Source organism: Sciurus vulgaris, assembly GCF_902686455.1.
Source record: "Sciurus vulgaris genome assembly, chromosome: 2".
NCBI lineage: Eukaryota > Metazoa > Chordata > Mammalia > Rodentia > Sciuridae > Sciurus > Sciurus vulgaris.
In genome coordinates, this window is record NC_136462.1 from 164,717,527 (window position 1) to 164,738,423 (window position 20,897).

The window sequence follows — 20,897 nt, forward strand, 5'->3', positions numbered from 1 at the left end:
ACCCATCTGGTCCCGGACTTTTCTTTTTTGGTAGGTTTTTGAAGACCTCTTCTATTTCATTGCTTGAAATTGATTTATTTAAGTTGTGTAGGTCCTCCTCGTTCAGTTTAGGTAATTCATATGTCTCTAGAAACTTGTTGATGTCTTCGAGGTTTTCTGTTTTGTTGGAGTATAGATTTTCAAAATAGCTTCTAATTATGTTTTGTATTTCAGTCGTGTCTGTTGTGATATTTCCTTGTTCATTCTGAATTTTAGTAATGTGAGTTTTCTCCCTCTTTCTCTTTGTTAGTGTGGCTAAGGGTTTATCAATTTTGTTTATTTTTTCAAAGAACCAACTATTTTGTTAATTTTTCTGATTGTTTCTTTTCTTTCAATTTTGTGGATTTCAGCTCTGATTTTAACTATTTCCTGTCTTCTAATACTTTTGGTGTTGTTTTGATCTTCTTTTTCTAGGGCTTTGAGCTGTAGTGTTAAGTCATTTATTTGTTGATTTCTACTTCTTTTGTTGAATGCGCCCCATGAAATAAATCTTCCTCTAAGTACTGCTTTCATAGTATCCCAGAGATTTTGATATGATGTGTCATTGTTCTCGTTTACTTCTAAGAATTTTTTTATTTCCCTCCTGATGTCTTCTGTTATCCATTCATCATATAATAGTGTATTATTTAATCTTCAGGTATTGGAGAAGTTTCTGTTTTTTATTCTGTCATTTATTTCTAATTTCAATCCATTATGATCTGAAAGAGTACAAGGTACTATCTCTATCTTCTTGTATTTGCTAACAGTAGCTTTGTGGCATAAGACATGGTCTATTTTAGAGAAGGATCCATGTGCTGCTGAGAAGAAAGTGTATTCGTTCTTTGTTGGATGGTATAGTCTATATAAGTCGGTTAAGTCTAAAATGTTGATTGTGTTATTGAGATCTATGGTTTCTTTATTCAATTTGTGTTTGGACAATCTATCCAGCGGGGAGAGAGGTGTGTTAAAATCGCCTAGTATTATTGTGTTGTGGTCTATTTGATTTCTGGAAGTAAGAAGGATTTGTTTGACATACATGGATGAGCCACTGTTTGGGGCATAGATATTTATGATTGTTATGTCTTGCTGATTTATGCTTCCCTTAAGCAGTATGTAATGTCCTTCTTTATCCCTTCTGACTAGTTTTGATTTGAAGTCCACATTATCTGAAATGATGATGGAGACTACAGCTTTTTTGCTGTGTCCGTATGCATGGTATGTTTTTCCCCATCCTTTCACCTTTAGTCTATGGGTATCTCTTTCTATGAGATGAGTCTCTTGCAGGCAGCATATTGTTGGATTTTTCTTTTTAATCCAATCTGCCAGTCTATGTCTTTTGATTGATGAGTTCAGGCCATTAACATTCAGGGTTATTATTGTGATATGATTTGTATTGCAGTCATTTGACTCATTTTTGTTTTTTGACATGATTTGGTTTCTCCTTTATTTGGCTATTCCTTTAGGCTAGTTCCTCCCGTTGCTGATTTGCATCGTTGTTTTTCATCTCTTCCTCATGGAATATTTTGCTGAGAATGTTCTGTAATGCTGGCTTTCTTTTTGTAAATTCCTTTAGCTTTTGTTTATCATGGAAGGATCTTGTTTCATCGTCAAATCTGAAAGTAAGTTTTGCTGGGTATAAGATTCTTGGTTGGCATCCGTTTTCTTTCAGGGCTTGATAAATGTTGTTCCAGGCCCTTCTAGATTTTAGGGTCTGGATTGAAAAATCTGCTGATATTCGTATTGGTTTCCCCCTGAATGTAATTTGATTCTTTTCTCTCACGGCCTTTAAAATTCTGTCTTTATTTTGTATGTTAGGTATTTTCATAATAATGTGCCTTGGTGTGGGTCTGTTGTAATTTTATATATTTGGAGTCCTATAAGCCTCTTGTACTTGGTTTTCCATTTCATTCTTCAGATTTGAGAAATTTTCTGATATTATTTCATTGAATAGATTGTTCCTTCCTTTGGTTTGTTTCTCTAGGCCTTCCTCAATCCCAATAATTCTTAAATTTGTCCTTTTCATGATATCCCATAATTCTTGTAGATTCTGTTCATGATTTCTTACCATCTTTTCTGTTCGGTCAATTTTGTTTTCAAGATTAAATATTTTGTCTTCAATATCTGAGGTTCTGTCTTCCAGGTGTTCTATCCTATTGGTTATGCTTTCTATGGAGTTTTTAACTTGGTTTATTGTTTCCTTCATTTCAAGGATTTCTGTTTGGTTTTTTTTTTCAGTATCTCTAACTCTTTATTGAAATGATCTCTTGCTTCCCATATTTGCTCTTTTAACTGTTGATGGTTCGATAATCTAATGCCTGCAGTTGCTCTTTCATCTCCTCTTTCAATGCCTGAATTTGCTCTTTCTTCTCCTCATTTGCTTCCCTGTTTATTTTAATTATGTACATTCTGAACTCCCTTTCTGACATTTCTTCTGCTGTGCTGTCATTGGGTTTTATTGACATAGTATCTAGGTTTGTTTGGGAGATTTTCTTCCCTTGTTTTCTCATATTGGTCAGATGTCCATGGGACTCTGTGGTATTGCAGATTTCCTCTATTGGCTTATAGTGTCCCTGTAGATTTCCAGTGTATCACCTCCCAGCCTTCAGTAGCCTGAAGTCTTAGAGTAACTTGATATTGCAGTGCTTCTGAAGAAAGCTGCCCCTAGCCCGCTATTGGTTCCAGGGCTTGGAGCTGGCTCTGTGTGGAAAGGCTCTCACTGGGGGGACTGCTCCGAGAAGCTGGACATGTGGGAAGAGCCCACCACTGGAGTGCGCAGGGCTGCCTGGAGAAGACTCTAGCTGCCCGGCCATACTCCAGTAAGCCGCCCAAATCCAGGCCTGCCTCCCGGGCCGAGCTTCACCGGGTGCAGAAGACTCACCCCGTGGCTCTCTTTTAGTCTGAGTCTCTCAATGCCTCCCCTTCTTGAATCCTGGTTTCTGGAGCGACTGGAGATGCAGTCACCCTCTAGTCCGCCATCTTGGATCGCCCCATGGAAAAAGCCTGCAGCCGGAGGGGGCAGGGCCCCCTGGAGAGGTCTCTGGCTGCCCTGCCCTGGTCCCAGAGGCTGCTTGCGGATCGGAGGTCTCCGCTGGCTTGGGGACTTGTGGCTGGCTCTGTGTAGAAATTCTCTCACTGGGCAGTCTGCTCCAAGAAGCTAGCCTAGAAAGGTGCTTCCCGCCGGAGGGAGCCGGGCTGCTTGGGGAAGTCCCTGACTGCCCTGTCCTCATCGCTGAAGCAAGCTGCGAGTCGGAGCTCACCGCGCACTGGCTCAGGGACTTGGAGCTGGTCTGTGCAGAAAGGCTCTCACTGGGGTGCCTGCTCCGAGAAGCTGGAGAATTGGCCCTGTGGGAGGAGCCCACCGCCAGAGTGCTCAGGGCTGCCTGGGGAAGACTCTAGCTGCCCTGCCCTACTCTAATAAGCCACCCGAATCCGGGCCTGCCACCCGGGCCGATCACCCCGTGGCTCTATTTTAGTCCGAGTCTCTCAATGCCTCCCCTTCTTAAATCCTGCATCTGGAGCAACTAGAGATGCAGTCACCCTCTAATCCGCCATGTTGGATCGCCCAGTGGAAAAAATGCATTAGATTTATGAACATTGATTTTATATCCTGCTACTTTACTGAATGCATTTATGAGTTCTAGAAGTTTTCTGATAGAATTTTTTGGCTCCTCTAAATATAGAATCATGTCATTGGCATATAGGAATATTTTGAGTTCTTCTTTTCCTATTCGTATCCCTTTAATTTCTTTGGTCTCTCTAATTGCTCTGGCTAGAGTTTCAAGGACGATGTTGAATAGAAGTGGTGAAAGAGGGGCTCCCTGCCTTGTTCCATTCTTTAGGGGGAATGCTCTCTGTTTTTCTCCATTTAGAATGATATTGACCATAGGCTTAGCATAGATAGCCTTTACAATGTTGAGGAATGTTTCTATTATCTCTATTTTTTCTAGTGTTTTGAGCATGAAGGGTGCTATATTTTATCAAATGCTTTTTCTGCATCTATTGAAATAAGAGGTGAAAGACCTCTACAATGAGAACTACAGAACACTAAAGAAAGAAATTAAAGAAAACCTTAGAAGATGGAAAGATCTCCCATGTTCTTGGATAGGCAGAATTAATATTGTCAAAATGGCCATACTACCAAAAGTGCTATACAGATTCCAATGCAATTCCAATTAAAATTCCAATGACATACCTCATAGAAATAGAGCAAGCAATCATGAAATTCATTTGGAAAAATAAGAGACCCATAATAGGTAAAGCAATCCTTCCAGGAAGAGTGAAGCAGCGGGCATCACAATACCAGAATTTCAACTATACTACAGAGCAACAGTAACAAAAACGGCATGGTGTTGGCACCAAAATAGACAGGCAGACCAATGGTACAGAATAGAGAACACAGAGACAAACCCAAATAAATACAGTTTTCTCATACTAGACAAAGGTGCCAAAAACATACAATGGAAAAAAGACAGCCTGTTCAACAAATGGTGCTGGGAACACTGGAAATCCATATGCAGCAGAATGAAACTAAACCCCTATTCTCTCACTCTGCACAAAAATCAACTCTAAATGGATCAAGGGCCTTGGAATCAGAACAGAGACCCTGCATCTTATAGAAGAAAAAGTAGGTCCAAATCTTCATCATGTTACCTTAGAATCAGACTTCCTTAACGTGACTCCCAAAACACAAGAAATAAAAGTAGGAATCAATAATTCGGATAGATTCAAACTAAAAACCTTTCTCTCAGTAAAGGAAATTATCAGCAATATGAAGAGAGAGCCTACAGAGTGGGAGAAAACTTTGCCACACATACATCAGATAGAGCACTAATCTCTAGAATCTATAAAGAACTTAAAAAACTTAACACCAAAAATACAAATAACCCAATCATTAAATGGGTTAAGGAAATGAGCAGACACTTCACAGAAGAAAATATACAGGTAATCAAAAAATATATGAAAAAGTTCTTATTATCCCCAGTAATTAGAGAAATGCAAATCAAAACTACCCTAAGATTTCATCTCGCCCCAATTAGAATGGCAATTACCAAGAATACAAGCAATAATAGGTGTTGGAGAGGATGTGGGGGAAAAGGTACACTCATACATTGCTGGTGGGGTTGCAAATTAGTGCAGTCACTCTGGAAAGCAGTGTGGAGATTCCTTAGAAAACTTGGAATGGAACCACCATTAGACCCAGCTATCCCACTCTTTGGCCTATACCCAAAGGACTTAAAATCAGCATACTACAGAGATACAGCCACATCAATGTTCATAGCTGCTCAATTCACCATAGCCAGATTGTGGAACTAACCTAGATGCCCCTCAATTGATGAATGGATAAAGAAACTGTGGCATATGTACACAATGGAATATTACTCAGCCATAAAGAATGATAAAATTATGGCATTTGCAGGCAAATGGATGCAGTTGGAGAATATCATGCTAAGTGAGATAAGCCAATCCCAAACAAACAAAGATCGAATGATCTCTCTGATAAGCGGATGATGATACATAATGGGGGGTGAAAGGGAGGCAAGAATGGAGGAAGGATGGATTGCACAGAGGAAAAAGAGGGGTGGGGGGAAGGAAAAATAACAGAACGAGACAAACATCATTACCCTATGTACATATATGATTACACTAAAGGTATGACTCTATGTACTCATGTACAACCAGAGAAACAAGTTATACCCCATTTGTTTACAATGAATAAAAATAAATAAATTATCTTTTAAAAAGACATAGATTGGCATAATGGACTAAAAAAGTAAGATCCATGTATATGCTGTTGCAAGAGACTTGTCTCACAGGCAAAGACATCCATAGGCTGTAAGTAAAAGGATACAAAAAGATATTCCATGCAACTGAAGCCTGAAAAAAAGCAAGAGTAGCTATTCTCATATTTGACAAGGAAGATTTCAAGCAAAAATTAATCAAAAGAGACAAAGAGTATCACTATGTACTGGTAAATCTAACAAGAAAATAAAACAAAAGTAAATTTTTATTCCTTAAATGCTGATGCACCTAATTGCATGAAACAAAAAACTTCTTAACATTAAATCCCAGATAGACCCTAACACAATAATATGGGATATTTTCAGCACACCACTCCCTCTAATAGACAGGTCATTCAGACATAAAATCAATAGATACTTTCAACCTAAATAATACGACAAAATAAAACAAATCTTACAGAAATCTATAGAATATTTTGCCCCCAAACAGCTCAATTCATCTTCTTCTCAGCAGGTCATAGAACCTTTTCCAAAATAAACTATGTTCTAGGTCACAATTTAAGTCTTAGAAGATACATGAAAAGTACATCTTATCCTATCATAATGGAATAAAATTAGCAATCAATAGCAAGAAGAATTATAGAAACCACATAAATACATGGAGATTGAGCAACCCTCTTAAATGAGCAACGGATCATTAAAGAAATGAGAGAAAAAAATTTAAAAATTCTTAGAAACAAATGCGAACAGAGATACAACATATGAAAATCTCTGGGGCAGTATGAAGGGAATTCTAAGAAGAAAGTTTGAAGGATTGAGTGCCTACATTTAAAAATCAGAAAGAGCCCAAATAAATAATCTAATATCATAATTCACAGCCCTCGCAAAGGAAGAGCTAACTCAAAAATCAACAAAAGACACGAAATAACTAAGATCAGAGCCAAAATTAATGGACTTGAGAGTTTAAAAAGACAATATGAAGAATCAAAGAGTTCATTCTTTTAAAAGAAAAACAAGACTGATAAACCCTTAACCAAATTAACCAAAAGAATGAGAGAAAAGAACCAAATCAACAAAATTAGAGATGAGAAAGAGACATCACCGCAGATGCTTCTGAAATTAAGAAGATCATTATAAACTATTTTGAAACTTTATACTCCAATAAACTTGAAAACCTAGAAGATACTGACAAATTTCTAAACATGTACAACCAAATTGAACCATGAAGATAAAGAAAACCTAAGCAAACTAATAGCAAATAATGATATTGAAGCAGGAATTAAAAGCTTTCTAACAAAGAAAAGTCCATAACCAGATGGATTCTCAGGTGAGTTCTACCAGACATTTTAACAAAGAACTAATACCAACCTTTCTCAAATTATAACATTAAACAGTAAAGGAGGAAATATTTCCAAATATATGCTATGAGGCCAATATAATTCTGATGCCAAAATCAGACAAAGACATACAAAAGAAAGAAAAGTACAGATCAATATCCCTGAAGAACGCAGATGCAAAAATCCTCAATAAAATTTAGCAAATCATATTAAAAAAACACATTAAGATAGTACATCACGATCAAGTAGGTTTTATCCCAGGAATGTAGGTTTGACTCAACACACACAAATCAATAAATGCAATTCACCACATAATTGGAACTAAGGACAAAAATCACATGATGATTTCAACAGATGCAGAAAAAGCCTTTAAAAACAATACAGCACCCATTGATGTTAAAAACTCTAGAGAAAGTACCAAGAGAAGGGATTAATCTCAGCATTATATATGTTATATACAACAAACACAAAGCCAAAATCATACCGAATGGAGAAAAACTGAAAGCATTTATTCTAAAATCAGGAACAAGACAAGAATGTCCACTTCCCAATGTATTTTCTATGTGTAAAGTACTTCTATTCCTACCAGTTTGGTGATTGTAATATATATATTACATATTGTTTAGTAAACTACTTTTTTAATTTAAGTATTATTAAAAAAAAAAAAAAAAAAAAAACATGAAGACCAATGGAGTAGAATAGAAGTCATGGAGAAAAAAACCACATAGATACAGGCATCTGACACTTGACAAAGGAGCCCAAAACATATGTTGGAGAAAAGATAGCCTTTTCAACAAATAAAGATGAGAAAACTGGATATATCCATATGTAGAAGAACGAAAATAGACTCTTCTCACCCTGAACAAGAGCCAAGCCAAAATGGATCGAAGTCCCAGGAATCAGACCAAAAACTCTGCAAATGCCAGGGAAAAAAACATAGACTAAACACATCAACATATTGGAGCAGGTGCCAACTTCCTTCACAAGACCCCTAAAGCCCAAGAAATAAAAATAAGAATCAATAAGTGGGACAACATCAACTTTAGAAGTTTTTGCACAGGAAGGGAAACAATTAACATTGTGATGAGAAAGCCTACAGAATAGGAGAAAAATTTGCTAACTACTCCTCTGACAAGGAATTATTAATATCCAGAATATATAAAGAATTCAAAATGTTTAACACACACACAAAAATAATCCAATCAGTAAATAGGCAAAAGACCAGACAGATAATTCTCAAAAGAAGAAATATAAATGAAAAATATATGGAAAAAATGTTCAACATCCCTTGTAATCTGGCAAATGCAAATCAAAACTACAATGAGATTTCATCTTGCTTCAACTAGAACAGCAATCATTAAGAATACAAATAACAATTTCTCACAAAGATATGGGATAAAAAGGTTCTCTTATACATTGTTAGTAGGGCTGCAAAGAAGCAAACTATTTTGAAAAACAGTCTGGAGTTGCCTCAAAAGATTAGGAATGGAACTACTGTATGACTCAGCTATCCCACTCCTTTGTATTTATCCAAAATAACTAAATTTAGCATAACATATAGATACAAACATATCAGTTTATAGCAGTACAATTCACAATAGCCAGGATATGAAACCAGCCCAGGTGTCTGTCAACAGATGAACGGATAAAGAAAATGTGGTATATATAGACAATGGAGTCCTGGCCCTAAAGAAGAATGAAATTATTGCATTTGTGGTAAATGGATGAAACTGGAGAACATCATGCTAAGTGAAATAAGTCAAGGGTCGAATTCTCTCATATGCCAAAGCTAACTAAGGGAGAAAGTTGGGGAGGGGAGAGATTTCACAAAAATAGAGGGAAGGTCAATAAAGTAGAGGAAGATAATTGAGGTAGAGGGAAGAGGGATGAAAAAGGAAGGAACTGCAAAATGAAACTAACAAAATTATGCTATGTATATATATGAATATACCACACTGAATTCCACCTTTATGTAAATGCACAGAGTGCCAATTTTAAAATAAATAAATAAATAGAAGGAAGACTAGTAGAATAGAGCAAGGAGAATGGAGGAGGGGATGGAAAAAGGAAGCACTGGGCACTGAAATTGAACAAATTAAATTCCATGCATATATGATTATGTCAAAATGAACCCTACTATTATGTATAACTATAATGTACTAATAAAAACATTTTTAAAAAGATAATGAGGGTTAGGGGTGTAGTTCAGTGGTAGATCACTTGCCCAGTATGCACAAGGCCCTGGGTTTGATACTCAGTATTAAGGGGTGGTGGCACGAATACATGTGTCTGTATGTACTGCACAATTGCCTGCTCTCTACACAAATCAAGAATATCAATATAAAGGTACACAAGACAAATTATAAGGTAAAAATTCCATCAAGGAAATATTTTTATCATTTCTCCTGGCCATTTCAGTTCAATAAAAGTTTTCCATTTAAAAGTTTAATTATGCTGCCAGCAGGTTTATGATTTCGGAATTGCCAGTCTATGATTTCAAACCCATTTCTACATGCTTTTTGATAAAAATTCGGTATCCTGAGGGAAATGCCTCAAATGGAAAAATATTCATCAGAACGAAAAATATATATTACAAGATTTACTGTGACAGCCTCTATAGCTATATGCATTCCAAAAATACTTAAACACCTGGTTATAAGCTGAGTCCATTACATTTATATATTGACTCAAATATTTTCAGTGGCATTACTATAGTAAATTTGCAAGCAGAAACTGTATGAGTTAAAACTATTCACAAAAATTACCCAGAAACTACACAACAAAATGTGAAACACACTATGTCTGAATACTTTAAATACCAGTGGTCTGAACGGCCATGTATTCAAACTCACAACATGACAGGTTTTACATTGAACACTTCCTAGGTATAACAACACTTGAATCTCATAGAAATCCAGTTTAAAAAAAGGGACTAAAGCTTAGTCAGCGAGACAAGGGCAAGATCACACAAGCAAATAAATTATAAGGAAATGTAAATTTAAACCCAAGGCAGTCTGATGTCAGACTTTTCTCTTAATTTCTAAAACATATTGTCTTCCCAAATCTTCCTAATCTACAGATTCTGTTTTACAAAAAATCATTCTGGAAATGAAACACCTTTCCTTTTTATAATATTAAGCTTCTTTAATGTTGTATAACAGTAATTGTTCTCTTGGCTCCTTTGACGGTTTAGCATCATAAGTCTTTGTCCCAAGATGACCAGACATTCCCTGGATAGAAAGTAGGGCATCTAAATTACCATCAGCACCTCAGAACACAGAATTATAGAAATAAATTCCTCAGCAGGGAGTTGGTCTTTAAAATACCTAGGATTTTTCCAATCAACTCAATTATATCTTTATTCCTTTTAAGAAGAAAAGGATGGCATGAAACTAAAAAGCAGTGAGATCAAAGTTGACAAATAGACTAGTGAAATTAAAGTATCTTTATGCTGCATTCATGTATAGAAATATCACACTGAACTCCACTAATATGTACTATTAATACATGTTAAGGACAAAATAAATAAATGAAATAAAGTCCCTTGATTCTTCTGCAGTGATCAGTCAATACATCCAACAAAATTTGCCTAAAAAACAGGATCAAAACAGAGAAGACATAATAAACCTAGATCTCTAAATACTCCAAATATATTTGTGATTAGATACATTATACTGTTTATTATTAAATAGTGATATTCTCTACCAAGGTAATTTCAGAGGTGTAAAAGTAAAACAGAAAATGCAAGTTCATTCTAGGAAACTACAGATCCAGATTATATAAGTTCTTTGCCAAAGCTGAAAAGCTGGCCAACACTTTGCATTTTGTTGCTTGCTTGGTAGTTGCAAGTTCTCTGATGAACTGCCTCCCTACACAATTTAACTTTTCTTCTCTTATTCACACTTCTTTCATACTTTAGTATACAAGCAGTGACACTGATGTTGTCATCCTCAACTATCATAGGAGGAAGTCCTTTCAGATTTGCTTCAAATAACCAGCTCTGAAAAACAGCAAGTCCACCAGGCATGTAGAGATTAGTAACATCAGTCCATTCACCTATCTTAAGACCATTGGCATTCAAAAATAAGAAGAGGCTGGTTTATAGATAAGACAAATAGGAAAAGTGAGACTACAATTTGCATAACAAGACAGAAATTCTAGCATGTTTTACCATTTCCCATCTTTAATCCAATCATTCAACTGGCAGTACCAGGAAAAACATAAATTCTTCTTATGATATATTTGCAAAGTCTTAGCTCTAGGATGTAGTAGGAAAAGAGAATATAATAAACTTAAGCTTTATTAATGTTTTCTGACTGGATGAATGCATATATTCCACAGCTGATTTGATTCATTAGTTTTGAGGTAGAGTGAATCCTCCCCTTTTTAAAATCTGTTTTCCAATAAAACCTTATTTACAATAATGAGTGGAATCAAACCTTTTTGAAAAGGTCTGAATTACAAAGAGAATAAATGACTTATCCAGTGGTCTACAAGGTTAGCAACAAGGTTGGAATTAGAAAGTATATGGCTAGTAATTTCACACTTGACATACTTTGCCTTATAATGTGCTAACAACTATTGGTAAATAAGCAGAGCAAAAATGTGGTAGTGCTGTGTAGCAAGTAGATGAAGGGGTAGGAGTGTGTGTGTGTGTGTCTGTGTGTGTGTGTGTGTGTGTGTTGCTGAGAATTAGAACCCAGAGCTCATGCATGCTAGGAAAGTACTCTCTCACTGAGCTACAACCCAGCCTTTTGAAGGATTCCTGAACTTAAGAAAATAGTACTTCACAGAAACAAATTCAAACAGAGATATATTCTGCTAAGATTCAGTGATCACAGGTAATCTTTTCATTCATACCTTGAACCCTAGTACCAACCTTTCAGCTGTCGATATATTTTCTTTTAAAAAATAAATTTCTTTTTTTACTATGAATTTTTTTAATTAAAATATTTATTTTACAGATTGCATTTTGATTCATTGTACACAAATGGGGTACAACTTTTCATTTCTATGGCTGTACACAAGGTAGATTCACACCATTCATGTAATCATACATATACATAGGGTAATACTGTCTGTTTCATTCTACTATCTTTCTGTCCCTCACCCCCTCCCACCCCATTTTCCTCTACATCATCCAAATTTCCCTCATTCTTCTCTTCCCCCCGCTCTCCCCCTCGTATATATTGTCATGCTCTTATCAGAGAAAACATTAGGCCTTTGGTTTTTTGGGCTTGGCCTATTTCACTTAGCATGATATTTTCCAACTTCATCCATTTACCAGCAATGTGAAGAGAGAGCCTAGAAAGTGGGAAAAAAATTTTTCCACACACACTTCAGACAGAGCACTAATCTCCAAAGTTTATAAAGAACCTAAAAAACTTTACACCCAAAATACAAAGAACCCAATCAATAAATGTGGGCAGACACTTCACAAAAGAAGATATACAGGTGATCAACAAAATATATGAAAAAGTGCTCATCATCCCTAATAATTAGAGAAATGCAAATTAAAACCACCCTAAGATTTCATCTCACTCCAATTAGAACGGCTATTATCAAGAACACAAGCAATAATAAGTGTTGGCATGGATGTGGGAGAAAAGGCACACTCAATACATTGCTGATGGAGTTGCAAAATGGTGCAGCCACTCTGGAAAGCGGTATGGAGATTCCTCAGAAAACTTGGAATGGAACTACCATTTGACCCAGCTATCCCACTCCTTGGTTTATACCCAAAGGATTTAAAATCAGCATACTACAGTGATGCAGCCACATCAATGTTCATAGCTGCTCAATTCACAGTAGCTAGATTGTGGAACCAACCTAGATGCCCTTCAATTGACGAATGGATAAAAAAACTGTGATATATATACACAATGGAATATTACTCAGTCATAAAGAAGAATGAAAAATTTCATATTATTGTTTATATGGAAGCAAATGATAAAACTAGGAGAAATTTACACATCTACCAAAATTATTAAAATGTATGTACATATAAAATAACTTTCTAATCCCCACAAATTCAACGAAAAATAAATGTCTCATTTAGAAATACATTCAGCCAACTCTTGGGTCATTTGGTGGTTGATGATCCAATCTGTTGGGTATATTTTGGGCTCCTTGCTTCTCTTTTTTTCCAATTTACAGATGCTCCTTTTTCCCAAATTCAGTGTTATTAGATCTTCAACAGAATATGGGAGAGGAAAAATTTGTGAAACTCAAATCATTCAGTTTTGCCTCTTTGTGTATATTACAAATGGCAAAATTATAAACAAGAGTTATATTATTTTCTTTTTTTACATATCACCACCACATTCCATGAACAATCACCAACTACCTCTTATTTTGTGTACCTTGTCAGTTATATTTTTGGTCATGGAATTCTGAATTTATCCTTACAAAACACAGCAATGCAATTATAAGTAGGTTTTTACCATTTTTTTTAAGCTTAAAGAAATACATTCAAGAAAAAGGCTACAGGTATAATAGGAAAAAACAATTTGATTAAAAGTCAAGTAAGAAGAGTGGCAAATAAGTGGAAAAATGAGATAAGGGAAAAGTGAGAAACACTGAGATGAAGATGGCATGGTGAAGGACAGAATTAAAACGTGCATGTGCACATGCACACACACACACACACACACACACACACACACCATAAGATCTTAAAAGAAGTTTCCATTCACATTAGTTATGCTACGTTGACACCAATCTTCACAGGGCAGAGTAAATCTGAACTTCATGGAGAGCAACACAATGACTAATTTACATGGCTCAAGTCTGAGGTAGTCAAATGAGAATTTTAAGCCCTAAGTATCCTGATTTGATGAGAAGAAAATTAGGAGAGTCATTTAACTTACATCGAGCCTCATGCGTATTGGCAGCACGTATTGCAAATCTCTTTCCTCAGGTATCTTATCCTGGTCACTGCAGTTCTTGGTGTCAGCACCTCTGCTCCTTGGTCTGTAAGTAGGGACTGGCTATATTCAAAAAAAATTTAACAATACTCCCTAACTCAGAATGAAAAGAAACCAAAAGAACCATTTTAGATTCTCAACTAAAAGTACCTTTACTTTTCCAATACAAATTCTCTGTAATTTCAAATGCTTTGTGAATTTATTTTTCTTTCAGCATGGAGAACTTAAATTTCATATTACTATACTCTCCACTGAATGTCAATTGTCACATTTACTTTTCATTAACAATTTCAAAAACAGGAAAAACATTCTTAAATATCAATTGTAATGTATGTCTCAAGTGAAATAGAATGTAAAAAGTAAGGTGTCATAAATAACAATCTTTCTCTTTCTTTCTTTTTTTTTTTTTTTTTTTTTTTTTGAATCAGGGATTGAATCCAGGGGGCACTTACCCACTAAGCAACATTCCCAGCCCTTTTTTATATTTTATTTAGAGACAGGGTCTCACTAAGTTGCTTAGAGCCTCAGCTAAATTGCCAACGCTGGCTTTGAACTTGTGATTCTCCTGCCTCAGGCTCCTGAGCTGCTGGGATTACCAGCGTGTACCACCGTGCCAGGCTAATAACAATCTCTCTCTCTCTCTCTCTTTATTTTGATTCATTGTACACAAATGGGGTACAACTTTCATTTCTCTGGTTGTACATAAAATGGAGTCACACTATTTGTGTAATCATATATGTACATAGGGTAATGATGTTTATCTCATTCTATTATCTTTCCTTCCCCCTGTAACGATCTCTTTTAAAGATAGAATTAATAAACCAATGATGTAAGCCTTCCTTTGAAGTAGGGATAAGGTAATAAAATAATTATTTACAACCATTCATTTTATTTCTATAAGAAAAAGAGACTAAAAGACTGCAAATAAAATTTTAAAGTCGATCACTATCCACAATAATTTCTTTTCTGAATAGAATAAATTGTCAGGTTTTACGAACTATCTTCTACTGCATTTTTAAATATATGTATCACGGTTCTGGTTCAAAAGGCCTCTCATTCCTCTAAATACCCACACACATACTAATGTAAAAGTCAAAAGTCTTGTGAATAGGTTGGTATTAGCATGGATCTAGGTGTGAAAAAGAACCCATTAGGGAATTAAATGCAACTACCTCACAGGAAAAAGAAACTAAAGGAATGGTAAGAAAAGAGAAAATAATTAACTTTTTATAGAAACACATTTGGTTTAAAAAATACTAAAAAGGATGTGTCACTTTCATAACAAAAAAAGGAACTTCCAAGGATGAAATTAAATCATAAAAGTTCTAGAAGCAATTTATTTATATTCTTTACAAAGGAAAGGCAGTACAAACAACCTGAAGTCAGAACAACAACAACAACAACAACAACAAAAAAAAACCCACAGTGACCTAAAAAAAAATTCTACTGCATTAAAGGTACCATAAAGAGTGAAAAACAAACAAACAAAAAGAAACATTTCCATTGGCTATGATAAAAGACTAACTTCTGTAATGTACATAATAAGCACAAATCAAGAAAAAACATCTAATAATCCACTTAAGAATAGGGAAAGCTATGAATGAGAAGACCATGGCAAAAACAAATAGTAAGAAAACATGAAATATGATCAATCTTATTCCCCAAAAAAGAAATGCAAATCAAAAATCAATACATACCAGATCAATATATGGACCAATGGGACAGAATAGAGTTCAGAAGGAAGTCCCAAACATTTTTGATCAATTTTTGTCAAGGGTGTCAAAACCATTTAATAGTGGAAAAATTCTTTTTAATAAATGATATTGGGACAACTGGCTATCCATATGCACAAGAATGAAACTGATCTCCTACTTTGCAATGTATACAAAACAACTCAAACTGGATCAAAGATAGAAAATAAGAACTAAAATTATAAAATGTTTAAAAGTAAGCATAAATGTAAATCTTTATGACTTTGTCCTATAGTTTGGATTGAGAATGTTTCCCAAAGGTTCCCGCATTAAAGGCTTAGTACCCAAAGTGGGTTGCTTGAGAGGTGATGGAACCTTTAAGAGGCAGAGCCTAGTGCAATGTTTTACATCATCAAGGGTATGCCCTCAAAAAGTATTGTGAGACCCCAGTCTCTTCCTCTTCCTTTCTCACTATCATCCCAACTATGAAGTAAATCGCTTAGCTTTGCTGAGAGTTCCCCATCATGATATATTGCCTCATCACAGGCTCAAAAGCAATGTGTCTGTCTGACCACATACTGAGACCTCCAAAACTGTGAGCAAAAATAAAACTTTCCACTGTATAAGTTGATTATCTCAGGTATTTTGTGATAGTACTTGAAGGCTGACTAGCACACTTTGGATTTGGCAATAGATTTTTTGACATGATTCCAAAAGCATGAATGACAGCAACAAAAATAGATAAATTGGATAAAAGGACAAAGCCATATGTATATGACTTTCATTTATCATGTTTGAAAATCGAAAAAGTTATACAATAGGCACACAAGTAAGGAAGAAAAAAAACAAGAATTCTCATATTCCATTATTGTGACTATAAAGAGATGCAACCATTTTTCTTATTTTTAAATTACAGAATCATGGGTATACATAGAAGTTGGGTTCATTTTGACAAAAATCATACATGCATAGAATTGATTTACTCCATTCTAGTCCCAATGCCCTCCTTTCTCTTCTATTCCTCCTCCCCCTATTTTCCTTTCTCAATTCTACTGATCTTCCTTTCACTCATTTATTTTGATCAGTACTTTCTACAGATACATATAGGTGAAAGTCCCTATATTTATATATGCACAAAACATAATTTTGTTTATTGAATCCACATTTCCTCCCATTCCCCTTTCCACTTTCCTCCCTCTTAATCTCCTTCTTCTACTCCATTGATTACTTCACTGATCTTCCCTATACCTGTATGATATCCTGTCCCCCCATCTTTCCCTTATTTTGGTCTTGTTTCCACATATGAGAGAAAACATTCAACCCTTGACTTCTGAGTCTGGCTTACTTCACTTAGCATGATGTCATCCATTTCAATCTGATGCTATTCAGCACCTTCACTCCACCAGTAAGAATTTCCCTTACACTTTCTAGTGGATACTAAGACACAGCTATAAAATTTTCATTATATAACTATTTTAATAGTAAAGAACTGGAAACACCCTAAAATTGTCCAACACAATAAATGATAGCACAATCACAGATGCAACATGTAAAACTAATGTTTTATAGCCATATATATTGCTATACAATGAAATATCTCAAAAAGGCTAGGGTTAAAAAAGGTGCAGAGACATATTATGCATGTGTGTGTATATGTGTGTGTGTGTATGTGTGTGTGTGTATAATGATACCACTTCTTACATTCCTGTCTCTTGTATGTATATATGAGGATATATATGCAAGCTTTATACATGTAAAGAAGAAAAGAAATCTTTTACTTTATACTTTTTTGATCCTGTATATAGATCATTTTGCTTTTAATTCAATTAATCTTTTACAGAATTTTTTGTTATCTACTCTAATGTCTGACAGTGGGAACATTAGTAATTTTTGTCTACTTTTAAATACTTTTCTTCATTAAAAATAGTATAATTCAGATCTTGAATGTCCCTCAAAAACCCACATGTTAAAGGATTTATCCTCAACCCATGGTGCTATTGAAAGGCAGTGGAACCTTTAGAAGGTGAGGTCTAGTGGAAGGAGGTTGTGGGCCCTTGAAGGAAATATTGGAACCCTGTCCCCTAATCTTTCTCTTTCTTTGCTTCCTAAGCACCCGTAAGTTGCTCCACCATGAGCTCCCTGCTATGATACACTGCCTTATTGCTTAGGTCAAAAGCAATAAGGCCAGCTGACCATGAACTAGGACTTCTGAATCTGTGAGCAAACCTAAGCCTTTCCTCTTTTTAAGTTGATTATCTAGGGTATTTGTTACAGTAATAGAAGACTGACTAACAGACTGATAAATGTTGGTTTTTCCATGGTACTTTAAAAAAAGAGAATATAAAAATGAATCTTATAATCAATATAGTTATTAAAGCCACTTTAATTTTCATTTCATTTGAATAATGATACTCTTTGCAATTAAATTATCACCACTTCTCTGAGAACTCTAATAAGAGCATAGACCCTCAATTTCCAAATTCCTTTTGGAACAAAGAATAAATAGTTCACAGAGTTGGTTTACTCTTTAAAATCTGTTGGCCATTTAGGTCCTAATTGGGATTATATGTAGATTGTTATTGATAATTCAGTCCCTCTGACAAAAATATAGAATGAAAATTAATCTCCCAAAAGATAATAAATAGAATCACCGAAAGAATAAAAGTATATTTAAGGAAATGTGCAAACTATTATGTTTTTTACCTCCAGTATTTATATCAACACCAGAATGTTTTACATAAATAAGGATAGCCTTCTTTTCTTGGAGGAGTAAAATTTTATTCCATTGGTAATACTGTTGATGAAATCTGTTGTATATACCTTTCTTCTGAGCTTACATCTTTTATTCTGAATTATATAACAAATGGCAAGCCACACTCTTCTTGAGGGTAGGTTTGATTTTTTTTTCCCCAAAGGTAAAATGTTATTCTAAAAGAGCAGCTACCAGAAACCAAAGCAGAACTAGAACTACCAATTATATGTAACATTGGTCTTTTCCATGTGCAATTAGTAATACAGTTCTTAAACCAATTCTGAAGTAGGAGTCACAGAAATGACTTGCCAGAGAACAGTGGAATAGAGTACAGACATTCAAGATAATAGTATGAACTCATCAATTCTGACATGTCTCTTTAAAAAATCTCATTATTTTGAAATCACACATTCTGACACCAAGAGACAGTGTCATATGAGAAGTCATTCTCCTGATCTTTAGCTGTAAAGGGTTAAATAATTTTTAAGATAAACAGATGCTCTATGAGGCTATATTTTGTCATTGGGAAGAAGTTATCATTGACTCTCATGTCACAAACTCCAATTTTCATTCCACATCTTATCTAATCTATCAGAAACATTTGACAAGTTAATCACTCCCCTAGATTCTTTCATCATTTCCTTCACAGCTTTGAAGAGTTGTTAGTTCTCTTCTAATTCTCTTTCTATCTCATGGGCTACTCTTGCTCAGTGTCAATTTCTGGTCATTTCACATCTACCTGAGCTCTAGACAATGGCAGAACCCCCAGATTCAGGTCTCTTTTCTTTTCTATCTATACTCATTCCTTAGATGATCTTCTCTAATATCCTGCCTTTAATGACTGTATTTATGCTGATAACTCCCAAATTATATCACCAGGCCCAATTTTCTACTTATCCTCTTATATATCCAGTATAGCTATCTATACTATTTTCGTATATCCAACCCAAGCTGTTAATTTTCATCCTGTCTGTTCTATCTATAAATTGCCCCTAAAAATTACTTCCACTCTTGTTTTCTTAGAATCTGTCCCCACAAAGCAGACATTATCAATTTTTTTTAATCCCAAGATTGTGTCATTCCACTATTCAAAATCTTCCAGGCTTTCTATCTCCCTTCAAGTCAAAGTGAATTTATGTAAACTGATCCTATCAGCCACTATTTAGCTGTATATAACATCGTCTGACCTCACTCATTCCACTCTTTGCATTCTTTAAGAAGGTTACGTATAATCCTGTTGAACCTGCAGCCTGCACAGATACACACAGGGACCATGACTTCAATTTGAAAAGTCTCTACTCACGTATGTAAAATAGCACACTGTTACTCTGCTTTAACTTTATTCATTGCATTTATAAAAGCCTGAAACATACATATGCTGTTTGTCTGTTAAATGACTCCCCATCTCATATACACACAGAATATCACTTTATTAAACCAGAGAGATTATTTATTGCTGTATTCCCAGTGCTTAGAATAGCACCTTATCAACAATGTAAATACTTGATAAACATTTGTTAGATGAATAAATGAGTATGTAACTCATATTTTATCATGTGCATTAAAAGTCAATGAAATAATAAAAGGAAAAAACATTTTACAAATATATAGATGAGCTAGGTACAACATGAGACAAATGAGTGGATCCTATTTTAATATATATTTATCATCTTCATCTGTTTTCAATGTCCTTCTATTAACTGATTCATTCCATTCATTCAGTAAGTCCATCATACTATCCCAAAATTGAGAGCAATGTTACAAAGTACATGCTCAGTTACTGACCTATTAAAGAGGGGGCCAAAATAAGATAGAAAGTTGTCTCCCATAGCTATATTTGAATATCAGAAATTGAATATCAATTCTTTATTTTTACATATATTGTAACAATTTTTGCCAAGATCATAAATATCTTATTACCATGAACAACATATATTACAAAAAGACATAACCAACCTTAAATATAAGAAAGGTAAGTTCCTAGGTGACAAAAATGAAACTCATATTTATGATGGTGAGCAAACCTAAAGCTAGACTACATCATTAAGAATCAGGGTTTTACAGATGAGAACTAAAAAATTCAAATATGTAAGGGGAAATTCTGATAACATGCCCACATATATAGGGAAATGGAAACTGAATGACCTGCATAAAGCAATTTCTGAAATGTGGTTTGTAAACAGTCACTCCACTATTGCAGAGAATCAGCAAGAAAGTTACTGGAGGCGATGGGTAGAAGACTCATTCAAGAGAAATTAGAATCCCACTGTCAATTATACAGCTAAGTATGGGGCCCAAGTTCACAGTGCACTCATGGCATAGGGATTCCAAATGAAAAATTTACTAAAAAACTGGTCTGGAATCTGGATGTATAGAATACTTCTTTAACTCCCGACACACAGGACTCCAATAGAAAACAATCTATATTGATAAGG

At 35.0% G+C, this 20,897-nt stretch overlaps 1 protein-coding gene across 6 annotated transcripts in view; it reads right to left on the reverse strand.

Moving 5' to 3' along the window:
* MACROD2 (mono-ADP ribosylhydrolase 2) overlaps window positions 1–20,897 on the reverse strand; it is a 2,108,743-nt gene that overhangs the window by 1,848,530 nt on the left and 239,316 nt on the right. The window contains exon 4 of one of the 6 annotated variants that reach the window (XM_079128513.1): window positions 12,267–13,283. The exons of 4 other annotated variants lie outside the window; for them this stretch is intronic. In XM_079128513.1, the coding sequence (XP_078984639.1) occupies window positions 13,144–13,283 (140 nt within the window). In that variant the 3' untranslated portion in view covers window positions 12,267–13,143. Of the gene's footprint in view, window positions 1–12,266; window positions 13,284–13,309; window positions 14,083–20,897 lie in introns of those variants that run through there. One more of the 6 variants, XM_079128515.1, reaches the window with a different exon arrangement.